This window comes from Rhea americana, unplaced genomic scaffold, assembly GCF_003343005.1.
Source record: "Rhea americana isolate MKP2758 unplaced genomic scaffold, rheAme1 scaffold_2, whole genome shotgun sequence".
NCBI lineage: Eukaryota > Metazoa > Chordata > Aves > Rheiformes > Rheidae > Rhea > Rhea americana.
The window spans coordinates 6,027,837-6,052,300 of NW_028186149.1; the positions used below are offsets into that span (position 1 = coordinate 6,027,837).

Genomic DNA, 24,464 nt, shown 5'->3' on the forward strand with positions numbered 1-24,464 from the left:
TTTTTTTTTTTTTAATCTTTGCCAAGCTGCCATGATTGCAATTGTGACTTGGGGAAAACAGGATTAGCCTTTTGAAAATTTCTGTGCTCTGAAGGAATGGATATAACTAACTAAATAAATACTGTTTTGAGAGACAGCATCAAATCATCAGGACCTACTGGAAGGATCATAGCTGACACAGCCACCAGCATGAACTTGAAATAATTGATGAGTAGGATTATTCATCATCACAGTAGAACAGAATGACAGGTTGTTTTAGGTAATACTACTTTAGGAAGGCTTGTTTAGCTTTAAGTTGTATTCAGAAATGCAGAAAGACATATGCGCTACTCCAGCATATGCTGCCTATCCACACCAAGAAGGGTCAAGCCCATCTAACATTAAGTGGTGTTGACATATTATACAATAGATGTTTTTAAACTGCAAACAGTTGCGAATTTTAAAACCTGCAATAAGACAAAAAGAGTAGCTCATTAGCAAAACCTTAAAACTCACACAAACTTAAGACAGTGTACGAGAAGTATGTGGATGCTCTCTGGGACCTTGGCAAATGCCTATGAAATCACAGTTGCTTGTGCGTTCCTACCTACATGCATTTTAATTTACAGTTCTCACCATGAGACATGAAATAGAAAGGTTCTGCAACTAGATATTTGAGCAGAAAGTGCTTACACACAGTGCTCCTTTGGGCCAAGCGATTATAGTCAAATTCTCTCTCTGTTCTGTATTAGAAAATTGCTTTCTTTTCATAGGAAGACATCATTACCACGTAAGATCTGATTATTCAATTTTCCAAATCAAAAAGCTGTAATTTTTCTCCTAACTCTTAAAGGTACTCCAGGAGAAAGATGATTTCATAAAGACAAATAAAGTCAATTGATAATAGTCCAAATGAAAACTCCCCATGACAGATCCACAGTGTCTTCACTACTCTTCTCTCCGTAGTCTGAATGCACTGAGACACATGTCTGTAGATGAATCAGCAAAACAATATGTATCAAACGGTTCCTTTCTTATTCAAATATTTTACACATTAAATAAGACCATATTTGCTATGGATTTTATTCTCAGCTACCTTAAACAAGAAATATGTGGCCTACCCCTGAATTACAGATTGCTCATTATCAACATGCAACATTTTAAAATGCAAAAGAACATGAGTACGGGGGCAATGACATCTTCCAATGAACCAATGAAATGATTACTTGTGACAACCAATATCGAATTCACTTTCCTACTGCACTTGCCTTCAAATGCCTGACCTGTAGTCATCAACAGTACAGGAATGCGATGTAAAAGATACAGAAGAAAGTGAGAACAAAAAGAAGACAAGCCAACGTATCTCATTCAGTTTAAAATGAATTAGATTTTTTGAGTATAGATTCCTGAAAAATGCAGTAAAGTATTGGCCCAGCTCCATGTTAGATATTCAGACTAAATTTACTTTCTTTTCATGAGTACCTGTATGTTGTTATTTACCAATATAAAGTGTCATCTTTATATGATAAACTAAATTGTCCATTTCTTTCAACTCTTATGAATGAAAAAGCTTTTAAATACTCAGATCTCAATTATATTGCTATTTTCAATGTTGACTTTTGCTACACTCAAATTTAAAAAATCAGTTTTAAACATTCTMCAGGAAAAAAAATCGTACTCTGAAATTTTCCAATAATTTTTCACACAATCACCAAAAGATTAAACTGAAGGAAAATTCAACAACATCTTCCCATTGAGTTTCTCCATCAGAAGCACAGCCACACTCTACTGAAATAACATACCACTTAGGGCATTGTTAAAAGGAAACACTGATATTAAATCAGTCCTGTTTTACTTCTTCAGCAAGAAYGACTCTGTGTTCACCTTAATAGCTCTTAAGGATTCATCTCACATATGACTCTGAATTAATTTGAGCATAGACAGCAGGAACTACTCTATCACTTTAGTAATTAACATCTTGGTAAAACTATTTTGAGTTTATTATTTTTAATCAAGATGTAAAGATATACACAGTGAATTGGAAGCTAAACAAGAAAAAACAAACACTAGCAGTTAAAGAACAGAAATTTAGAAATTCCAAGTTCTATTCACAAAAGTCAATGCTTATGTTTCTCCACATGTAAGTATGGATACACAATAACACAAGGGAACTGTCAAATGCAATTAATTCTTCTCTGTAATGTTACTTAAGGTCCTTAGAGGAAAAGCACCAAACAAATATATTTTACAAATATACCCTTCTACCTTTCTAGAAGATATACAACACAATAATTCATAATGAGCTGCATAAAGCAGAAGACATGCTCATTGCAGTAACAGATGGTGTCATTATAACCTGCAGTAAATAAACCTTTGGTGTTTATGTGCCTTCATGCTATATAAGAAAGATAATTTGTTTTTAGGATGTGTTGTAAAAAAACAGAGGAAACAAGATACGTGTTCCAATTAAAAATTTCGTAACATCAGCTTTCTACAGTGACAGTGAACTCAGACGGATTTCTTTGCTTTCCTAAGGGTGCAACAGGAGCAGAATATAATCCTCCTCATGGGCAAACTTTTCACTGGTCAAATTAAGAGTATATGACTAGTTCTTGTATGGAATTGCCAGGTTGCCAGGAATTGCAGGGTTGTCAGGCAGCTAAACCCTGTGGTACTATGCTCTAAAGTGATCAGACAACTACTCCAATATCAACAATGTAGTAACAGGTTCCAATACCATTAAAAATGGTTTATTTACATATACCATGGAAGGTTTTGAGCCAGTCTCGTTCAACTTACTCATCAATGACCGGGATGAAGAAACAGAGTGTCTCCTCAGCAAGTTTGCTGATGATACCAACCTGGGAGGAGGGGCTGATGCACCAAAAGGCTGTGCTGCCACTCAGAGAGATCTGGACAGGCTGAAGAATTGAGTTGAGAGGAACGTCATGAAGTTCAACAAAGGCAGGTGCAGGGTCCTGCACCTAGGGAGAAATAACCCCATGCACCAGTACAGACTGGGGCTGACCTGCTGGAAAGCAGCTCTGCAGAGAAGGACCTGGGAGTGCTAGTGGACAAGCTGACCATGAGCCAGCAATATGCTCTTGTAGCCAAGAAGGCCAATGATATCCTGAGGTGCATTAGGAAGACTGTTGCCAGCAACAGTCAAGGCAGTCAAGGCAGGTGATCCTGCCCCTCTACTTAGCCCTGGGGAGGCCACACCGGGAATGCTGGGTCCAGTTCYTGTCTCTCCAATACGAGAGAGACATGGAACTACGGTAGAGAGTCTAGTGTAGGCCTACAAAGATGATTAAGAGGACTGGAGCATCTCTCTTACAAGAGAGGTCGTGAGAGTTGGGCCTGCCTAGTACAGAGAAGACTGAGAGGAGATCTTACCAATTATACAAATACAAATACCTTAAGGGGGTTGTTAAGAGGATGGGGCTAAACTCTTTTCAGTGGTGCCATGTGACAGGACAACAGGCAACAGTCTGAGGAAGAACTTTACTGTGAGAGTGACAGAGCACTGGCACAGGCTGCCCAGAGAGGTTGTGAAGTCTCTTTCTCCAGAGATATTCAAAACCCATCTGGACCCAATCCTGTCTAACATGCTCTAGGTGACCCTGCTTGAGCAGAGAGGTTGGACTAGAAGATCTCCAGAGATCCCTTCCAACTCAACCATTCTGCGATTCTGTTACTATAGCCTTTGCTAGTGTCCTATAATTATTTCTGCTTGTGAAACAATGGTCCAGTGTATGATCTCAATGTCATCTTCAACAGTGGAAGTCTTTCCAATCCTTGCCACATATCACAGTCATAAGGATTAAGAAACGCATTACCAATAATAGCTTACAAAATGCTTATAAGATGCTTAATGCCACTGCAGCTGAGAATATCAGAGMGCCACAGAAGTGAGTAAGAATTTTAAAACAGGAATGAGAGTGGAATGGAGACTAAAAGCATGGAAGCTTGAAACTCATCACTTCTCTCAACCACGTTCTGACAGTAGTGTAAAAAACCAGACATGATAATACTTACGTCATAGCTTGATAAATATATTCAATTCCATAACGCATCGCAAATTCATCTACAATTTCTTGTGCTGCATCTTCAAAGTATACCTTCCAGGCTTCATCACCTCTCACTTCAGGGATTTTTACAACACCATTAGATTTAACTTCCGTCAAGTAATGGAACAGATTCTAAATGTAAGAAATTTTTCAAACAGGAAATTTCAAATTTTAAGTGGCGTTCTGAAAGTATATTCTATATAGTAGCCTTGATATGTTCATTAATTTCAAATTTTGTTTATTTTTCTGAAGACTAGATCCAACTACTCATCATTTGATAGATGAAAAACCCAAAGCTTTCAACATTTTTTTGGTAATGAAATTCTGATAGGGTAGTTTTGTGTTTCAGCATTTTATCTCCTTGACATAAGGGTACCTCAGCTAAGCAGCATTGAGAGACTGCAATATAAAAGAGAGCAGGAACTTTCTCTTGTCTTATAAGCCCTTGCTAATGAATGAAATCATGATGTTATAATGCTCACTGAATAGTTCTTCACCTTGAATTGGATCTGTGACCAATATATCTCAAATACATGATCTAAAAACAGTACTTTTCAGGCAAACTATTATAAATATTGCAGTAGGCTCTCAAATAATGAAAGTCGTATTATAAAGCTTAGGTTTAGCAGCCTTCAAATCAAACCTAATGTTTAATTGGAACGTAATGGCATAGAATGCTTTTCAGATTACCTAGCTCCACACATATTTACAAGCTGGGCAATGAACTTTATTTTTGCCTCTTTTCAGTGACAAAAGCAAACTAGCAAATAATTTCAACTGGGTAATTAGTCCTGTAAATATTTACTGGATGATACTAAAGCAATAGGATTTTACTACTTACTTCAAGTGTCCTGATCACAACCTTTACAATACCAGGTCAAGTAGTATATTTGAACACAAATGCCCTGAACACTCAAGTTTACAAAATTTGACCACTGAGTATAATTTTGTGGATACATGCTAGTACTGAACTTTAACAACCTAAGTATTATCTACCAGTTTTCTAAAACACTTGTATATTTGGAATAGAACTTCAGTGTGTACCGTTGTTTGAGGGGAGAGGAATTAAATACCAAGAAAATCTTTTGAAAAACACACTCAGGTTTATTACTCATGATTTTTTAATTGTGGGCACAACCAAATCAGATGATAGGAGACTTAATTTTTGTATGTCTGTGCTTCTCCTCATTTTTCTCTAATATATGGATTACTGTATGAGGAAAGCGCTCACCTTCAGTTAATAGCTATACCTCTGAAATACACATAAATAGTAATATCTCCTTAATATTAGCAAGCATGCATGGAGCATCGAAATGCTGAAACAAAAACTTTAGGGGGAGGACTTTAAAAAAACTCACTCCACCTTCTCTTTTTTTCTGACTCCTTTTGACAGGAAAAATCTGTTGGTTTTACATCATTCCCTCTTTCTTTGATTCTGGACATTCGTATGCTATCAGAGATACAAAATGGGAAACCTAAAATAAATCTAGCCTGAAAAATATGCTGCAGCAAAACTACTGCTATTACTGTTCTATTTTTTTCCAGTCTTTTGTGCATATCTATAGAACCACTGAATAATAATTTGTACATAGCRTGCCTTAACTACTCCAACGTACCTCGTGTAAACAGGTGTACTGCACATGGTAAGGAGCAACTTTCTCCTCTCCTTTTATTTCAACATTGATTTTCAATCTAATGGCACCAGAGACGGCTGATTTATCTGTCCGCTTTTCTGAAGAGCAGAAAAATAAACATATTAGTAACTACCAAGAATACATTTTTGTCATATGAAAAGCTTCCATAATCATTCTAGATCAGTAAGAATGGTTTATAAAGCCGGAAAGTCCAGCTGATGAGCACAAGAGAAATTTAATACCTCACATGGCCAAGAAGCAGAACATTTAGCTATGAAGTAAAGAATCTTTCTCACTGAATATCCCCAAATTCAAAACAAGTTGCACAAAACTTTATGCAATACTCTTCCCTTTGTAATAAAAATTATCTCAGTTTTCTATTTGGTATCTATACTAATAATTATTATTTTCATTATTGACATTTTTATTTAGTTATGTTGACATTAGCAACAGCCTGAATCACTATGTCTGAGAGAAACTCAGAATGTTTTCAGCAGAATCTGATTCTAGAGCTAGGCTGAATCTTACAGCAGAACTGGAGAACTGTGTTCTAAGGTATCTGTATTAGCCTGTTTAGTTGCTGTCATTCCTTGTGGAGGTTACTGATGTGCTTTGACTCCAACTTTTACTTTTCCTTTCCATTCAAGCAGGATAATCTGACTCAACAGATGTTACAATTTTTGTAATTCCTTCACAAAGTGCTACGATGTGAATTAACAGTATAATTAATCAGAATTATCATTTTATAGATCTGATTTATTTCTTTCTGAATATTTCACTCTTCTTTCCTCCACGTGATGTGAAATATCATATTTGGGTCAATACGTATATGAATCAGAATAAAACATACTGTTCTTTTTAAAATGTAAAATTATCATGAGCTATTTACTTTTTTTAGAACAAGGTGACTTGGTCATTAACATTCTCAGTTTCATTTCTAAAAATCCTCATAAATTCTCATTATAAATAGGAAATACAACATGTCTTTCTTTTCCTTTTTAATAAGAAATCAAGACTACCACATCTATATAGTACAGCGGCTAATGAAACACTAGATAGGGAAACAAAGACTTGTTGCTCAGGAAATGAATGCTTTACCATTTCAGAAAATTATACTACATAATTCACCTGAAATGTTTTATAGAGCATGCAATCTAGATAAAAATGCTACTGTTGAATTTTTATTCGTAAATAAAGGAGATTAACTTTCAAAGAGCTACTCCAGAACATATAGTACACGCAAACAGATTTTTAGTATGAAAGAGAAGTTGCAGGTTTAGATTTATATATATATATATATATAAAATATTCTGTGCCCTGTTTTTATTGAGTTGATTTTGGTTCAAAGAGCAATGCTTTTTAAGACCTCACTGGACTTGAAACTCCAGTCATTAAGGAAGACAGCATTCCGAGCTTCAGCAGACTGCCTTCAATTTATGATGGTACATCTAAACACATTTCATCTGTATAGAACAGAAAACTCAGTCTAACAAATTTCATGAAGTTCCACAAATGTAAAAACAGTACAAAACAGAAATGATGAGACCAAGAATGATATACAAATAATTAAAAAATGAGTGATATATGAACATGCACAATGAAGCAAAGTATTAGCTAGATCTTTCTAGTTATCCCTGAAGCTCGACTTCCCATAGAATGCTAGTGTGAATCAACTAGCTTGAAGTGTTGGGTATTCTTACATAATTTTTTAGTTAAAATAAATATTTGTCTTTGGTATTGTTGTGACTAGTCTACTCTGTAACTGTAACAAATATGTATCAAAAGCAAGTAAGTATCTTTCATTTTCTGATCAACTTGTAACACTTAAAATTTAAAAAACTGAATAGGTTTGCTTTATGAGAGTTTATTACATTGGTGTAAGAGCTACCTATTTTGAGATCCCACCTCTACAGATGTTAAGGTTCTATCTACCTTTGTTAAAAAAAAATCAACATGAACCATACCTAAATTATACCATACATCCATTTCTCCACTCAGTGTTCTTACTTCAATGATTGTTTGCCCAAGGAAGTCATCTGATTCCTTTTTGAAATGTTGTTTTACTCTGGATTTGATATCATCATCTTCATCCCAGACTCTCACTTTTATTCTATCTGTAGAGTTATGGCATTCACTGTAAAAATAATAATAAAATACAAACTATGAGGCGTGCATAAGCTACGTACAAGGGTACTGCTGTTTAATTCATGYGCCTTCCTTTCAGTACCCTTGCTTAACTACTTCAAGTGTCATGAGACCAACACTTGCCACATCCAGTGGAACAGAAGGCAATACCATGTCAATGGGAATAGGACTACAGTTACTATACAGAAGTACAGAAATTACCATGATTGAACTGTATATACATATTGATTGTATTTAGAAGYATCATGAACTTCTCATTGAAAGCATAAGTTAACTTAAAACATGCACTTCCCTATGACATTAACAAGTATCTTAGAAAATATAAAATCAGATCAGATTTACTTATTTAGGAATGTTATACGGTACTTATAGTAGACCATATAAAAACTGTAGTAGACCTTAAAAACTGCCAAAACACAAGATCTGAGAAAATCTTAATATTTCCACTATGTGGCAGGAAGGTTTTGAATAGGCAATGACAGATCTGAACAAGTATGCCTGAAGCTCACAGCAAGGCAAGGCAGGCAATCAAAGAAACCTAGGAAATAAGTAACTTATTTCTCCAAGAGGTATGTCACTTTTCTCTAAGTCCTTCCTTTCTCTGGTGCGAAGGAGCAATAACAGACTGCAGAGTATTAAAGAATTCCTTGCGAATTTAAGCGGCTCCTTAAACTGAGTTGAGTGGATTTGAGGAGCTACTGGACTTACGAGAGAGGAAGGCAGTTTCAGTCTCCTGAGTTCCCAGTGGAGAAAAGTTTCTGCCCCCATTTTCTTCCTGTATATATTTCCACAGAAACAGCAATGAAATTCATTGCTATTTTTTATTCTTAACAGTACTATGAGGAAAGTCTACTGTTGCTTGATGTTGACTTTTGATGACATCATTGGCGCATCTTAAGACTAACTACAGAAATCTGCAGTAACAAAAAATTTTCTGTTAACATTTAATACCGGGTACAGACCCAGTATCAGTTACAAGCACTGACACACTAATGCTATTGCATCTGTACTGCACTACAGTAACACTACAAAAATATTTTAAATGCTATCAATTTCTAGTTATCCTTAAATATGGCTCTTTAGTGTAGCAACAGCATTTCATCTTCAGCATGGTCTTAGACAGGATCAAGAGGCTTAACCTGAATTCTATTCTAAGCGTTATCACTGTTTGTTGATCTGTCTCAATGGTTCCAGCGTTAAAATGATACTACTATTACTTATCTCTCAACTGGCACCCCCTCAAGGGTTCTAAGAATTAATTAGCAGTGGTAATGGGCTTTGGAAGTATGAAGTGCTTTAAATGTTATTACTACTGATGGGCCAATCGGCCACTAAAAATGGCATGCACATCTTTTACTCTGCCTCATTGTGGCATCATCACATATCACAGAAATGCTCGTGTCTGCCTGTATTCCAAATTTTTAACATCGTAGCTATCGCCCTAACTAACATACACATTGTTCTGTTATTAGCAAAACTAATGAAGTCTGATTTCCTTTTGTCTTATGCCTGGCTTCCTTAATATCTAACAAACAGTAATTACAGAATGAATCTTCTCTCTCAACTGTGATTTTCATAAATTAGTTCTTCATATAGCCTCCCTGATGCTTATAATAAGGTGAGCTGATACTGAGGGCACTACTAGGATCTCATTCTATCTGACCATCAATTTTCACAGGATACGRCAGACACAGTACTAAGCACTCTGTGAAATTTCTCTAGCAGATCACAAAAYTCAGGAGTTATTAACAAGGACATACAAGAAATAGGCAGACACAGACACAGATGGATCAAATAAACACCTCCATCATCTCCATCTTAAGAAGCTAGGCTAAACCTCCAGAATTATTTTCCTAATGTGCAGCCTTGAATTACTGCTTAACATTGCTAAAGTCCTGAATTGCATTTAGCTATGCAGCCAACAGAAATATTAAACAGAGAATTTCTACAATGGTATAAGGAGATTCACCACTGGTGAGGCATTTATGTGACCCTCATCACCACACCTGTGCTATTAGTACAAATCTTGTTCCTGCTTTGATTCTTGAGGCGATGCTGCATGGAAGTTGTTAAATGATAAYGCAATGTAAATAAGATATCTTATTCTCCTGAGACAATACGAGTTTCCCTCCGACACACATTTAGCTGATTAATAAATATTTGTTCAGATGGTTAGAACCACTACTCTTTTCCCTAACATCCTCCTTTGTTTCTCCCACATCTTTTTCTCCTTTAATCTCAAGTCAGTGAGACATGGTGATACATCACTATCCATGGTTTTACTAACATATTCATCATCATTCTAAACCTTTAGGGTTGAATTACCTCTGCTTCTACACATTTGTAATGTTCCCATGCAAAACTCTCAATCTGGTATAGACTTGTGGTGCAAGAAAGGAGAAGATGGACAAACATTGATTTCTACAGGGCTGTTTTGAGGCAATGAGACTGCAGGGAGATTCACAAATAAGGTTACTGTTACATTACAGCTACATTAGAGCTGCCTCTGCATGATTCTACTTAACCATCCAACCTCTCATAAAGAGTAAAACATAATGTACTGCACATTCACTTTAGTCACTGAGGTTAACGTCTGCGCAGAAGCTTTGCAGCTTTTCAAAGATCATGGGGTGGGATTCCCAGTTCTTCTTATATTGTCCAGGGAAATCAAGGCAAAGATAATATATGCCACTTTCAAAGTGTTCCTTTTCTAGCCATTCCACTTTTTACACTCAGTAAGACGACAGAAACGTGGACTAATGCGTAATACAGGACGGTGAGAAGTGAATTGTTCTTTAGCACTCAGACATTCAAGCTTCTGAAAGCTAAAAAAGCTGCAGTACACTGATGGGCTACATAGTGCAGATTGTTTTAATAATTTATCAACTATTTGATGATACTACAGCACTTCTGCTTTTACAGAATGCTGCATGGACACGAATCCTCATAGTATTGCTGCTTTTATTTTAATGGCTAGAACAATAACAAGTAATAATAAATTATCTTTAATACCTACATATAAACTTCATATTAGCTACCTGTCTCAACCTGACTTTGCTCCTTATCTAAGAGATTTGCACTCAGTCTTAAAATAATGAGTAACTGATATTACTTTATCTTCAGTAAAGAAATAATTGCTAATGAATGAAAAAGCTAGTAAACAATGTACAAACACAAAACCTTCATTCTGTCAAAAAAAGTACATTACTCGTAACAGTTTGCTTATCTTGTAGTCTTTAGTAAAACTTCTCATATCCTCCAACAAATCTGTCTACTCTAAAGAGCCAGGCTAGATTTAGGGGTACTTTTTCTCTACTCTAAGCAGTGATTGTTTATACAACAATAAAAATATACTATTTCTTAGAAAAATTCTGGAGTCAGCAGACGAATTTAGACTGTGGTTGAGACATACAGAAAACAAGCCTGATGAAGCCTTTACTATATCTGTTGGCTCATTTCCAGTTTTGCATTTTTTGGAGCTTATCAATTTGTTTTTGCTTCCTAAATTGATATTTAGCCAATCATTCCACAAACGAGTAAAAATCAAACACACATTGCTTTTAACCAAAGCTCCAAAGAAATGGAACAAAATCTCTCCCATCATAAAAGATAGAGGCAAGTTTGTTTACAGCTAGTATTGCACTCCTTGAACACTCAGCAACTTATTCAAGCAAATATCCTCAGGCAGTATGCTTTATCATTTTTATTATTGATTATTGCCAGTTTTTAAAAAAGTCAGTGGAGACTACTCTGAAGGTTTCACTTATCAGAGTGCTCTTTCACAATTTGTTCTTCTAACTGATACCAAATGCTTCTAACCACTGCATCAAGTCACTTACCGGAAAGCTGTTAATGTAAAAATGCTGAGAGTTCAATATTACTATGATATTGGCAAGAGATTAGTATATCACTTATCTCAGATTAACTTATATTAACTTATATGCATACACAGATAAAATACAAACTGCTTAATGTAATTATTTTCTTACCAATATGAGCACTGTTACCTTAGAAAATACTCTAGAGTTCCAAATGGCTTAACTGTCCTTGTCTCCAGTAGTCCTAGTCTTGTTCTCAGTCTTGCTTCAGTGTATTTATTTATTTAAATAGCTAATCTGCAAATCAATGTGGAGTTGTTTTCCTCTTTGCCTTCTGATAATCAGACAAAGGTTCTCAGCTCAAGTCCACTGCCACTGCAGTTTCTGTAGTAGAACCTGGACCTTATAATTGGCTTCTATAATCTCTTACTATTTAAAACAAACAATATTCTAAGTAGTGGTTCATTTTAAAATTTGTTATGAAAAATATTTGCAGGCAAAAACAAAATAAGGATAAACCTAAAATATAGTGGAAATCTAACTGTGTAATGACGATTAATCCAAAGGACTAGGAAGAGAACAGAAATACCAGTGTCTGATAGCTAAGTAGCTGTCATCTTCTCTTTAAAATTTCTCAACTATCTAGCAAAATTTTAATTTATGTTTGTTCATGGGCTGCTTTAAAGTTTTAATACACATATCTTAACGGAATGGGAAGTGAATCAATAAGGTCAGGGGCTGAGGAAGGAAGATCATCATGATGATGATCTGTGTGTACGGCTTGAAAGGAATTAATCAAACCTGTGATCTTTTATCTCACCAGTAAGATAATTAACTAACACAATTTTAGTTGAATGTGGAGCATGCTAAGAACATGATTACATCTAGATAGCATCTTCCAGTTAATGGGTGACAATCTGCTGAATTGCAAATTTTCCCAGGTCCTAAGACAAAGTGCAACTTCAACTGTGGTAACGCTCAGGTTTTTATGACATCCAAAAAGAGAGACAAGCCTAGTACATGAGGGGGAATTTCTTCACTGTGAGAGTGACAGAGCACTGGCACAGGCTGCCCAGAGAGGTAGTGGAGTCTCCTTCTCTGTAGATGTTCAAGGCYCGCCTGGATGCAACCCTGTCTAACGTGCTCTAGGTGACCCTGCTGAGCAGGGGGGTTGGACTAGATGATCTCCGCCTTCCATGATGATCAGTAAGGTTGGTCCCTTCCAATCTTACTGATTCTATGATTCTATTTTCATTCCTCTGAGGCATCAACATGGAATTTTGTTCTCATGATTGTCTATCAAAATAATAGTAAAGAATTCTGAGAAGAGTTTGTTGCATAAATATTCTCCCTCTTCTCCAACTAGGCTTTCCAAGACCGAGTAATATTCATCTACATAACTTGCTAGATGTCACTTGAAATATCAAACCCAGACTTTGGTAGAGCATCAAACACAACTTGCCAGAGTTCCAGAAAAGCTGCTCCAGTTGTTGATGGACAAATCTGAAGATCTGACACAAACTTTTCATTTCTATCTAATAGATTACTTTGGCTGAAGACTGTCAGCCTGCCCACAAAAGAGCGCTTGCTGAAGGATCACTGTGGTCTTCTGTAATTGAAGTACACAATGTTTGTTCTTTGCTATGTTTTCAATTTCTTTGTTCGCTAGTTTATTTTTCTCCTTAGCCTGATACAAAAGCACCTTATTTTTTTTTTGCATATACTCAGAAAGACATGTCATGTAAACCCAGTATTAGAAATGTACCATTTTAAGACACTAAGAAGAGGGATGCTTTCTTATTATTCATACTGTTATTTTAGATGGATATTGCACAGCATGAAGTGCCTTGGTTGCAGACCTTTACTTACACCACAAGTATACCCAAGACGTGTTCCACTTACTAACGGGATGCTTGCTCCATTTGTGAGAAAACATTTTGTGCTTGTGTTATAGTCCTTCAGTGAGTCAACACTGATGCAACCGGAAAGCAGATAATAATAAAGGTGCCACTTGGCTGCATGAACTATGCATGTAAAAATTTATTTCCAAATGTAACAGTGATTAAAAGTTCTCAGTAAAGGTCAGACCACTGTTTTTTTTTTTGTTTTGTTTTGTTTTTTTTTTTGTGAGCATTCTTAGAAACAATGCATAAGAAGTAAACTTTGTGTAACACAATGCATATTTTCAACCCAAGGGTTGTACCTTTCTAAATCTTTGCTCGGTTTTATTCATTTATGCTAAAGTACCTTGGACATCGTACAGTTTAGATGGGTAAAGAAAGGTGATAACAGAGTTTTGGTCCTAAAAGCGTAAAGAAACTGCAGAATCATAGAAAACAGTAGTAGAATGAAGCTCAAGGGGCCATTTATTTCTATCATTACCCTCACGCTTATTTATTGTCCTTGCTACCAGGCAAAACGAGATATACCTATGGCATTTCTCTGAGAAGTCCGTTCATCCTGTACTTAAGGGTTCAGTGACAGAAATTATATAATCTCCCAGGGAATCTATTCCTGTACTTCAGTAGCATCACTAGTAGCAAACTTCAAAAGTCTGATTTAAATCCAACTGGAATTTGTGCCCATTACTTCTTGTCCTACTAACAATAATCATGGAAAACGGATTATTCCTTTCCTTCTTGCAGGAGTAAAGATGTATTTGAAGACATATCCTTGCCTCTGCAACTTGTCTTTTCTCTAGACTGGACAGAATAACTTTTTGGTTGCAGGTCATGGTCTCCGGTCATTCCTGTTCATTTTCTTGGTCAGTTTGCCTACAACTTTCCTGGAGCTTGGCATTCAAACTGCATACGTTCCAAGATGAATTTCAGTATTCCAATCAACTGAAAAATTTAACTTCTCCAACTCCTACTAACTTATCCCTTTCCTCTCCTAGACAGCTCCTAGGTCTTGGCTTGTGATGTTACGTATGGTACGTGTCTGACAGAAATTTGCTAAAGGCTGATACTGAAAATGCATTGTATAATTAGGATTGTCAGCAATGCTTATTACTAGTATTCTTTCTATGGTAATTGTGGCTCAAATATATCCTTGAATTCTCTCTTACTACTGTATGTATTTATTAGATGAAGTGCTGTATTGGATTTCCTCTACAGGACAATGTTCTTCCTAAAAAGACTATGAAGTATAGCCACATTGTTAACAGTCAGGTAAATAACTCTGTATTTCTCATCAAAAGAGTATGTAATACAAGGCAATTTTATTAGCTATAACTTCAGCAATCAAAAAATTAAGGTTTCTATGGCATTAAAAGTCTCCAGAAAAAAATGAATGTTATCTGTAACAATGGATTCCAGTTTACTTTCTTCCTCTTTCTACACGTTTATATCTAATGTATATATAGAGAATGCTATTTCTATCAATACAACAAGTAGACAAGTTGAGCTACTGCATGCTGTAAAAGTAAAAAAATGCTTTGTTTGCTTCCTTCTTCTCATTAAGATCTTCATCATGAAACGGCTGCACGTAAAGCAAAATGYAGAAGACATTTCATATGCTGGTTGTTTTTTGTATGCGCTTCTTTATTCAAAATCACTAGAGCAAAATTTGACAACTAGGGTGAAAAACCAATATTGGTGGATATGATATTKCCTTGAAATGATTGGGTAGTATAAAGGAAGAATAATTTAATGAGGCAAGATACGAAAGTGACAAAATAATTTTAGCCATTCGGACCGTTATGTACAGGAATTTACAGAATAACAAGAATGAAATAGTTTAGCACCAGTAATCAAGAATCAGAAAGAATTATTGTATTTGTGTCTTCAAATGCATTACTTCATATTTTATCTTTGAGGGCTGTAATAAAAGGAATACAAAGAATCCTTGATTTAAAACAGTCACTGAAACAAATTTTTAAAATATATTTATCATAATTATTTTTCTTAGGACAAATCAGAATGAGATTAATTCTTATTTTACCTGCATTAGTTCAAGTCTGTCACAACAGAGAAGGGGTTGCATAAAATTAACTTGTACTCATATCAGTTTGAAAGAAGACTCTGACGCACTATGAAATTAAAATTACTAATGCTGAACAAGCAATTTATCATTTTAATTGGTTGCTAGAGGTGTTCTGCTATGTATTTTGGGTTGGAGCCACAGGATACAGTTATTTTCATTAGTAAGACTTACCTGCTTACTGAAGAATTTTTAGCATGGGTAAATCCACTAAAATAATTTGCAGATTTCTGTTATCCAAAGGTTTTGTGTAATACAATTCTCTGTTAGATACGCCTCCTTACAAAACGATTTGTAAGCTGTTTCAACAATTCTCACAGGACTGTGTTTAGATACCATTGAAAATTAGAATACTGTTCAAATAATTATCAGTCATGTTATCTTCAGCTGCACTGAAACTTACACTGTTTATAACTCAGCTTAGTTGGTCAAGAATGTATAAAATGACTGTAGTAAAGAACTACGGTAAGGTCCTTCTGTTGTATTTATTTCCTAAATATGGCTGCCTCTCATATGTAATGGTTTAAATCAATCCACAAATCACCTTATTGTAGCGTAAATCAAACTGTGTGACTGTTGCTGTCTAATGGGTACATTAAGGAAAGAACATCCAGTTGGATGCCTGAAGTAGCTGCCAGTTTTTTTGTTTTCAGAAGAAACTATAGTTTAAAATACTGGAAAAATGAAGCAGCTGAATGGCTTCTCTGACCAATGTGCAGACTTTAACTCTTTGTGTTTGGGTCCAGAGGTGGCAGAGGATACTTTTTCCTCAATATTAACTGTTAAAATACATAGCAGTAAGAATAATCAGAAATATTCTAGTTTGCTAGGACAAATAGAAATTTTTATTTCCCTTAGCAATTGTAAGTATTTCCAGGCATACTCTATTGACGGATTACACCTCCTGATCTGCAATGGTATAATTATTTTCAGCATATCACCAGGTAATCTTCCAGAATGTCAGACATTAGGCAGGTTCTAATAGTTTAGCAAGGATCCTTATCTTAGCCAGGTGGTGAACATATTCTTCAAAAATTCTTCTCATTAGTCTAACTTGAGTCAATTAGCATATACTTTCACGTACTGAAAGGAAAAATAGATGTCCAAAGAGCCTATTATCCAGAGCCATATGGTGGCCTAGTGACAGTTAAAATAGATACAATGAATGATATAAAATAATCAGTTACATGAAAGACTTCTGGATTATAAAACTGCATAATATAGTTTTATGCACCTGAGGTGCTTGCATAATATTGGTGATCCCAGCAAATGTGATTCCTACAAAGTCTGCAAGGCAATTTGTAGAAGTATGCCTGCTACACAACACTGCTGGTAAAACACAGATTTCCACATTTCAGCAATCTGAATCAACTATTGAAAATAGACAAGAAGAGAATGAGTAGAGTTTTATTATAGTGATGGATAGACCTGAACAAAATAACGATAGATCTGAAAGTCTGTACAAAGCTGAAAACTATATAGCCAAAATACCTCTCTCTCCCGTAACTAAAAGCAAGAATGCAGTCCGTTTGTCCACATTAGACACCATGCTCAATTCCACCAGAAGAGGGAAGGAGACAGCTGTAAGATTCTTCCTCACTAATGCCTCGTCACCCATTAAAACAATAAAAACTGCTCTGATATCTCCTTTGTGACAACAACAACAAAGATCAAAGCCCTTGCCATCTATATTATATTCATTACAAGAGCATCCACTTGCCTATTTAGTGCTATCTTGTACACAAAAAAAGAACACACATTTAAAGAAAAGATATATTCTTCCTTTGATGATCTTCAGTTGGTTATTTACTAAGAATCTATTCTTATCTCTAGACAACTCTTAGTCCTCGAAAGGTTTGCTGAATAACCAGTACAAACAGTCCAGAAGGCTACAAGAGTCTGAAGCATAGCAGGTACTATCAAATTCCCCAGCTTCACATAGGAGTATCGCATATTTAACTTGCATGGTCTGTTTCTGAGCCACAGGCAGCTGTTCACATTGCTTTTGGCATCTAAGATCAACTTTTGTCATCTAAGGTGTCTTGAACACCTTGCTACTGAAGTTCCCTATAAAATAAGACTAAAAAGACTCAACCAATAGATTCCCTGATAGATATGAGTTACATGACTGTTATGTGATGCAGTCATAACAAAACTGCCATATTCTCTCCAATCACAGCTTGCTAATTAATACGCTATGAATATGTGTAGTATAGACAATACATATTTTCAATTAAATTATTATTTCACTCAGTAGTATTATGTTACCTAAAAATAAAATTTATAGAGCAAAAAACAATAACATCTTCTATACTCACAAATAAAATTTTTCATCCCAGACTGGATTCAAATTTCCAAAAATAGTCTTTGTTCTCCGCTTGGTTTTGCCAACTTGCACAGTAACATATGGGTCACTTGAACCAGTTTTGTCCTTAGCTTGTAAGCCCTGAGCACAAAGCACTGCAACAAAAGCAGAGAAATGTGTTTTAGCCCTTGTAGCCCTCATTGCCAAGAAATAAATGAGACAGTGAAAAAAGCAACAGGAAATGAAGCCCTGAAATAAGATTTTCTGGGTCAGTTTTCCCAGACTCTTCTAATTTAGAGATAGAGAAGGTTTTTCCAACTGCCTTTCTGGACTGTATAAAGTCTAAATACATAGTTTAATAGAGCAATAATTTAAAGATACACTACAAAGCACAAAACAAGTATTCTCCTTGCCATGTATAATTCAGATACTCAAACTTTGATTTAATCAGCACAACAGGCAATGTAATTGTATGGCAGAATTCAGCTCTAGTCTTACAATTCCCTGAAAAGCAGGTAAAAATTCCAAAATCTGCACTGCAGATTATGGAAATAACCATGAATATCCTGAGCAGGTAACAGGCTCTGTTTTTTCTTCCTCACATGAGAGAGAAACTATGGGTACTTTCAGAACACTTTCTATATTACTGTAGACAGGGATAGTTCAAATTAATTGTCATTAATTGTGTATATATTTGTTAACACTTATGACAGCTAATGATTCTGGTTTTAGTTAATGTATACGCATTTTGTGGCAAATATAAATACATGTAATTTGATTTTCCATGAGAATTCAGGAGAATACAAGACTGTCAGACTCAGGCCTACCAAACCCCAAACAAGTTGCAGCTTGTTGCAMCTGCTAACATCAGCAGACATTTGTTTTACTATTTTGTAAATATTATTTACAATATCTCAGTGGTAGCATTTAGTTAACATTTACTACTGTCAATCATTTTGGATACTGAAGCTCACTCACGGTGTACTCAGAAAAATGCCTTCATAAGAAATGGCATCTTAGAAGATTTGCTCCCTGTGTGAATTCAGTCATATCAGCTGACTTTAATGATATATGTAATTTTCTGTTATATTTTTGCACATCTCATTCCTGTTAAAATTCTGCAACTTTTAGAACATCTTTTGTCCTCCCTCTTCACTCTAACTCAAAGGGAAATTTTTAGAGAGGAAGGGAGTATCTCTCCCTTACTTRGAGAAAATTAGGTGCCAGCTTAGAAAATCTCTTCCAGAATGGTTAACAGCAATACAGGCCCGAATATGAAGCAGCCCTGAATACCCTTTAGAAGTAGAAATAAAAATAGGAATACCAATTAAATATCTTCTTCAACACACCCCGATATCTGACATATCCTCATCTCCCCAAAGCTTGTCCCACAGTCTGAAAACTACTTTGAGCTTCACAAAGTCCATTAGACTCCCTTTTTYCTAATCCATCTGACCTACAACCTCAGATTTCTGCTAGGTTTCTCCTGGTGCATACCTGCTACCCTTCAGCCCCACGCAGAGCCTGCCTCATAGCCGAGAGGGCTTCAGTGAGGACTAAGAGCCTTGCACAGATAACTACACACCTATAAACTCTCACAGACTAATTTAATCACAGTTCACTTGCACAGCGTTTTTCTCCTCCTCCTTCTGAAAGGCAGCTCTGCTTTTCAGCAATGAAAATGAGAAGTACAGCTTTCAATGACCCTCCTTGCATTTATACCAAAAACTGACATGAAATCTAAAAGGACTATAGTTCAGCCTCTTCTCCATTTSTCAGTTAGAAAAGCTTCTCTAGGTGCACTTGAGAAACATCAGATGTGGAGAATTAAATTAAACATACCCTTTAGCAAGTTGCTATTACGCAGTGAGAAAAATATATTGCTTGAGTATACACTACTTTTTACTATGAAATGAAGCTTTTATTTCACTTACTTTAATTAAGGCTTATTAGTAAAAAATAGAAAGGGTTCCTAAAGCTTCTTTCCTCTGTAAGAGGAATAGTACAAATCCTAGAGAAAGAGGAAATACTTAATTTACTTTTAATATACAGTAGAGATTTTGATTTTTCATGACATTAAAACTAAGTTGAGGCTAATTTAGATGTAAAATCTAATCAAACTCAGAGCCCTTTAATGTTTCACATCGCTGACTTTCAACTCTTTAGTTTTGCAGTTTAATCTCTATTTGTTTCTCATCTATCATATACATGTGGGTTGGCCTGTGTAGCCAGCTGAGCTTTTAATTTTATTTAGTTTTCTGCACTGAGTTTTGAATTCAAATATTTAAATATTGAAGGCAGAGATCCTTGATTTTTTTTTAACTACAGCTGGGAATCTTTAAAAGCAATCACCCTAATGTGAAAGCTGGTGATAATCAGCAGCAATCCTGAGCATATATGATTGGTGCATGTTGTGTTTCCTGCGACTCAGTATCACTAAACTAGAACGCATCTTTAGTCAAGCAACAAGAGCAAATGAGGACTTTCAAACCAGTGGGGGTCTAGAGTTGTGAGCTGCAGTGGTCTCAGCATTTCAGTCATTAAAATTTCATAAAGGAGATCACCAATTGTAACCAACTGATCAACAGTGACAAAAAGTTAATCTCAAGCACAGGAGGTACTAGTAGGAGATAGACAAGACACAGCAAGAACATTTACACATCTTCCTCCCTGGAGCAGTATAATACAAGGTGGTTTTTCTAACAGTWGTAATATACAACACCTCCAGTTAGTATGTTACAAGATCATTTACAGATGCACCAAATTACAATTTAACACAAAATTCCAGTTCAAGTTGTAATTAATCTTAGTTCAGAACCACCAGACTGGTAAGGAAAGAGCTCTTACAGAAAACAGTTCAATATAAAATTTACCTGTGATTGTTATTTTTGCTGACCACTTGGATGTCCCATCTAAAACACTTTGTTTTGCTGCTTTTGTGTACAGTACAAAATCTTCTTTGGAAATATTAAACATCTCCTGGATCACTTCAAATACCTCTGGTCTATTTTTCTCTCTAATCTTCATTCTTTCCTTCATAGCACTAATAATATTTTGTGTTTTATCTTCTGCACCATGTTTGGAGCTTTTCTCAGCAGCTCCTGAAATGAGAGAAAGTGTCAATACATTCATTAAAACACTGGTGTCTTAGTTGTTTTTTCCCCCTAGAACCTTCAGTCAAACCTTGGTAATGCAGTACTCAGGATGTGTGTTTCATCTGAATCATGCAAACCATCTTACATTAATTCTTGATGAAATCTGAAATTACCCATTGATTTAGCTTAATATGACAGGCTAACAATCAAGCCCAAACAGTTTCATGWCATACTTTGAAATATTTATTAAACAGTAAAACATCACTATTATTAAAATATCAGAATGCATGAGCAACTTTTCTCACGTAATTAGGAATACTGATTCTTCCAGGAAGTTGTCTGTATGTAAAAGTGTTCAGCATCTGGCTCTGTCTGCTGTCCTTTGCCCCTATTTCTAGTTAGTCAATAATACATATGTAAATAATTCTTCATGTAATTTTTTTTCTAAGTTGGCAAGATATAATAATATTTTCATTTCTTTCTCCCTTCCTTGTAGGATGATACAAGAAAGCAAAACCAGTCATTTTAAGGGAAACCAAGAAATTTCTGGACATATGTTCATTAGGACAAAAACATTGTTAGGAGAAAAGGTATTTAAAACAAGTAATGTTTCCACCTCGTTTGTCAGAGAATTTTTTGTTTGACAGTTAGGAGACTAAACCTGAACTCCTGCAATGCTCTCYCACAATGGGAATCTGGTGAACAGTGGAAAGAAATAGGCATAGTGGTTTTGGATGTTTTTTTGACAACCTTCAGATTTATCTCAACATTTGATGATGCTGCCTGCACTCATGGAAAGTTTTTAATTCCTTCCTGGAACAGTGTTCATTAAGAAATCTTAATTATTACATAAATTCACTGAACTTAAGCAGTCACTGGATTTAAACACTTGCACTAGTTTGGGACCTTGCAGCTGCCCAAATTGTCAAAGTTACATATATAACACCAACATCCAACACTGACACCCTCAGTCTAGATCAGAGCATAGTGCACTCCAGCCATACATCCCTTCTTCTTTAAACAAGATGAGAATATGAAGGAGCGCTTTGCAAAACTCTGCGCTGACAGGGGAATCTTCTGCTGGCTATTAAAGCCACTATTCCATGTCCTGTGCCCCAAAGAGTAGCCATGACCTTATAGTAGGGTTGCAGCTGAAAAGATTAATGTGAACGTTTTTCCAGGAGTTCTAGCAGTGAAAACATCCAGGGAATTTCTGCACCGAATACTGTGTCTAATAGACACAAGTAAGGTGCTGGAGAGAATGAGAATCTTATAAAATCTAATTTTGCAAATTCACCATACTCAGACTAATATGAATCTGCATGACTCTGCTCTTAACAGCTGCAGACTAGGGACGAGTTTCAGGGAAGAGATCTACTCTACTTATGAAGTAGAAAGATACAGATGCAAATAGGGCTGTAGAAACCAGAAAGCCTCCTAGATGAAATCAATGCATCTGCAAGAAAGAAATGTATCACTTTGCTGCATGGGACTGTGTCATGCAGATGGAAACCTAATGATGAAACAGCTATCACAGGGCCTGATCTGAGACAGACCAGCACTTGCTCTCTTTTGCTGCCGTATTTCCAATGATTCATAACTTAACCCAGAGATGAGAGGTGACAGCATACTGTGTTTTCACAGCTGCTAGTAAATGCTAATTTCTGAGTTTAAATAGACTGGTTGGGAGAAGTTACAGTCTACTCTGAAAAAAGGGAAGCCTAGTAATTAGAAAAAGCTCAAGTTATCAACAACACACAAATACTTGTAAAATGTAGCAAATCTACCTGCCAATCAATCCTGCATAAGTACTTTACTTCTAGCATGGCAAGCTTTTCTAATATATACATATATGTATGTATGTATGTATGTATGTATACACACATGCACCTCAATCTGCAGTTGCTTCTGAGCCCAGACTACGTGCATCTCTTTGGAGGTAACTCAGCTTAACATTTTTTTCAGAACAGATTAGATGCTTCTCTAACATGGCTGGTAACAGCATAGGACACTGAACAGCATTAAGAACCATGCCTTCTTCTCAGTTCTCATTACTTCTTAAGGAATTTGCACATGGTCAGCTCCCAGCTGATCCACTAAGCTCTACACAGATTTTTGAGTGTTTAAAGCTTCAGTCTAAAGTCCTCCTGTGAGAAGATGAACTCCAAATTCCAGTTTGTGAACAATTCAGTGCCACTTTTCCATAATTTTCTTCCTCTGATATATAAACAGTGCTAAACAAGATGTGAARAAGGGGAGAGCTTAGTTCAGGAAAGCTATTTCTATTTCTTTTTATATTAAGTTGACGAACAGTTATTGACTTGCACATATCCTGTTGTCAGCAGAACTACAATCTCACAATTCTTTCATCTCATTTTCATGCCTCTAAGTGCAGGTGGTATATGTGAAGTGATTCCCAGTAGAACTAGGGTGTCAAATGACTAAACAAAATTGAAAGAGACCATCGKATTGATGTGCTATTAATTATTTTAAGCTACAGTTTTAAAATGTAGCTGGAATTAAATGTGACAATTGGTTGGTAACAGTCAACAGGAACTGACATTACAGAAGTATACCTTTCTTTGTTACTATCCAGGTAACAGCGTGCACAATTATTGTAGACGCTCTTTTTGTTAAAACCTCACAAACAACCTTATTAATGCTGTATAAAACAGTTTTATAGTATTTGATTTTCAAAATAGATGTTCTTTCTTCACCTGGGAAACTAAGCCAAAAGCTTAGCTGTCAAAACACAGCACACTAAGCCACCAGGTGAAATCACAATTAGAGGTCTGATTTAAAAATCTGTCACAATATACACTCTGTTGGGGTCAGTAGCTCTATGTAATTGTGACTGCTTTGTGCACAATATGAGTTCTGATAATCCATCCCTCATAACTCCTCACACAGAGAATATGGCAGGAAGAAAGAAGATATGACTGCAACATCTATATACTTCTGAAATATGTAGAAGCTAAGCAAATCCTCAGAAACATATCAACAGCGAACAATGTAGAACAATGCCAGAGTTGTTAAAGCCCCTTCCATTTCAAAATTAGAGTATCAGAAAGTTTGCAGGTCTTGATCTTCTACGTTTAGCACCTTGTGTAAAAATTATGTTGTAATTTAAGCATGGTTTAAATGCATCTCATACATTTTTGAAGGAGAACATACAGTGGCTGGAATAAACTCAGTCAAAAAAGAAGCTAAAGAAAAAAGTTGGTTTATCTTAATCTCAATCCCAAATATGCAACTGAAGTGAGCAAACCTAGAATCTGCAAGAACAACCAAAAGAAAGATCCTAATGAACTGAAGAACTTAGTGCTCTAATTCTCTTCTTGAAGATTCGATGAAAAGAAATCTCACAAACGGTCATATTTAGATGACGAAAGGACCGTTTGAGTGGCAGCTTTCCCCACTAGACAATAGATCTTGAT

General features: G+C 35.8%; 1 protein-coding gene across 1 annotated transcript in view; it reads right to left on the reverse strand.

The window, feature by feature from the left end:
* UNC13C (unc-13 homolog C) overlaps window positions 1-24,464 on the reverse strand; it is a 181,411-nt gene that overhangs the window by 98,783 nt on the left and 58,164 nt on the right. Inside the window, exons 7-11 of the mRNA XM_085303380.1 lie at window positions 20,806-21,033; window positions 17,946-18,087; window positions 7,648-7,817; window positions 5,666-5,781; window positions 4,018-4,181 (exon numbers count right to left, since the gene is read on the reverse strand). Of these exons, the coding sequence (XP_085159506.1) occupies window positions 4,018-4,181; window positions 5,666-5,781; window positions 7,648-7,817; window positions 17,946-18,087; window positions 20,806-21,033 (820 nt within the window). The remainder of the gene's footprint in view (window positions 1-4,017; window positions 4,182-5,665; window positions 5,782-7,647; window positions 7,818-17,945; window positions 18,088-20,805; window positions 21,034-24,464) is intronic.